General features: G+C 44.3%; 1 protein-coding gene across 1 annotated transcript in view; it reads left to right on the forward strand.

The window, feature by feature from the left end:
* The first annotated feature begins 777 nt into the window (after positions 1-777).
* Positions 778-2500, forward strand: part of usp43b (ubiquitin specific peptidase 43b) — a 37221-nt gene continuing 35498 nt past the window's right edge. The window contains exons 1-2 of the mRNA XM_062408088.1: positions 778-792; positions 1656-1802. Of these exons, the coding sequence (XP_062264072.1) occupies positions 778-792; positions 1656-1802 (162 nt within the window). The remainder of the gene's footprint in view (positions 793-1655; positions 1803-2500) is intronic.

Consider the following 2500-nt stretch of genomic DNA (forward strand, 5'->3'; position numbering starts at 1 on the left):
ATGACGCCCGGGTGGACGTGCTACTTTCCACCTCTTTATTGCTCTGTGAAGAAAAAAAGATGACACTATATTTTTAAACAGCCTGTGGATCACATACAGAGTTGACCATCTTTGCTATTGATGCTAGCTCTGGGGTTTTATTTAATGTTGTTTTAGGCGACAAGTGGACTAAAAAGTCCCCGTTTTCAACTTTCACCATCAAATTCTCCTGATTTCCATCACAATCCAAATAACTTTTGAATCAGACACTTCCCATTTATCACGTTCTGACCCTCTTTCACTAAACCATCATACAAACAAAGCACCACATGTGTGTATTCAACACAAATGTGTCTGCATGCGTGTCAATCAATCAACGGTTCATTGTCAACGCCGTTGTTAGCCTATGAGCTTGCGGCTCTTTCTGACAGAACCTGTCAGTGGGATAATTGTTAGCCGTCGTGCCTGTCAATCAGTCATTGTGAAGGCAGCTGCTGGCCTCACTGGGACAGAGCAGTGTTCTACTGGTTAGCTGTTGAAAGCTCCAGTAGAAGAATCATTCCTTTTTCAATAAGCAGACTAATACATATACGTATATATAGTGTACATGTACGGGTGCATGAATGTGTGGTGCTGTTGAGGGGGTCCTGGTTTGGGGGTTAGAACCACTTTCACTGGGCTGTGCAGCATCAATAGACTTTATAAAAAAGAAATATTCATCGTTGCCCAAAAGATAATAGTTAAAGAATTTAGTTAAATAGTCACAAACCAGGTAAACGATGAATCCCCAGTTGCTAAATGATGAAGAGGAAGGTGCGTCTTCACGACTTAATCTAGTCAGATGGTTAGAAACTGGCCGTGGTCATTATGCCACAGGGAGCAATAATAAAAAAAACACACAGGGCATTTTTCCACAACCTCAATTATGTCACCGAGACGATTGCCACCTTCCAAACGGCTGATGGTAATTACTGTTATTGCTTTGCCGTAACGACTGTCTGCACTTTGGGTTTGTGTGCGTCCACGGTTCACTTGGTTCATATCAGTGCTTTTCTCACAAAACAAGCCTGAATGTCTCAAGAGCAGGAACACAACCCTCTCTCTGTTACACAGTCAGTTTGATTCAGAGACATTTGTTGTTATATCATAAGGAAATTCTAACCAGTTAACAGTTGCAGTAATTTAAGCCGTTTTCAGACGTGAACTCTGGAGAATGTCCGGACAACGGGGTTCAAAACTTTCTCCAGAGTTTCGTTTCACGTATGAACAAGGCAGCAGGAGATTCTCCACACAGATCAGAACAACACAGAGATCTCAGGAGCGTTGGGGTGAGGGGTGGAGCAGCATGGAGGAGGCCGGACGTAGAGCAGACATCTCACTGAGACATCTCACACACTGCCCCTCTGGATAGATGTCAGGAGATTATCCGGAGTTCAGTGCATGTCTGGAAGCGGCTACAGATGAAGGTTTCATGAGACATGCGTTCCACATACAGAGCAACTGTTTATTGAATTAGTAAGTGGATGTGAATCACAACTTTACTCCACTACTGTTACAGAACTGAACTGTTTCCTTTGCTCTGAATCAATCACAAAGTCCTGATCTCAGTCTCCTCACGTCTGCTTCTCCTCTCTCTCTGTCTCTCTCTCTCTCTCTCTCTCTCTTTCTCTTTCTAGACGATAGTGTCCAAGTATGGATCTCAGTTTCGTGGAAACTCCCAACACGATGCCCTGGAGTTCCTCCTGTGGCTGCTGGACCGCGTCCACGAGGACGTCAATCTGGCCTCGCACAACAACAACAACAAGACCACAGCACCCGGACAGGTGAGAACCAAACAGAGAGTGGGCACGGACTCTCTCTCTCTCTCTCTCTCTCTCTCTCTCTCTCTCTCTCTCTCTCCCTCTCTCTTTCGTTGTTTCTTACTTGGTTTTGCACAAAATCAAGATAATGTACATAGTTAAATTGATTTATTTATTTCTTTCGAAGGCCAAATGCTCATTAATAAAATCAGGATTGCATTCATTATCAAACAGAAAAACCATGCATCTCATAAACAATCTGCCGAGTGCACACGTCCACATGTTTTTAGATGTTTGTCTTCCGGTGGTTCATATCTTGTTATTATCAAACTAACTTCACCAATAAGAGACGATGCTGCAGACAGCCTGGTCTCAGTTATCTCCTCAGAGCTTTACCTCCAGGCCTCGTGCCACAGAACCAGCGTTGCATCCTGGGGGGGGCAGTGTGGCGAGGCAGTGTTTGATTCCCTCTCGGCGCGGCTCGAGGTCGTCGCCTGCAGACACGGGGCAGATACTTGGATAGAACTTTGAACTGAGCTGGGAAAGCAAATATTTTCATGTAAAATTAAAAACAGGTTTTCATTTTTTAAACAGACGTCCCTCTTTTTTTGTGGTTACGATAGCGTGATAACCAGCGGTATGAAATATTAGAGAAGTGCAGCACTTGCTGTCGGTGAGTGAAACTCGGTGCTCGTTCTTTCCTGGAGGCTTCGACTGTAACG

The sequence above is a fragment of the Platichthys flesus genome, chromosome 16 (genome assembly GCF_949316205.1).
Source record: "Platichthys flesus chromosome 16, fPlaFle2.1, whole genome shotgun sequence".
Classification (NCBI taxonomy): domain Eukaryota; kingdom Metazoa; phylum Chordata; class Actinopteri; order Pleuronectiformes; family Pleuronectidae; genus Platichthys; species Platichthys flesus.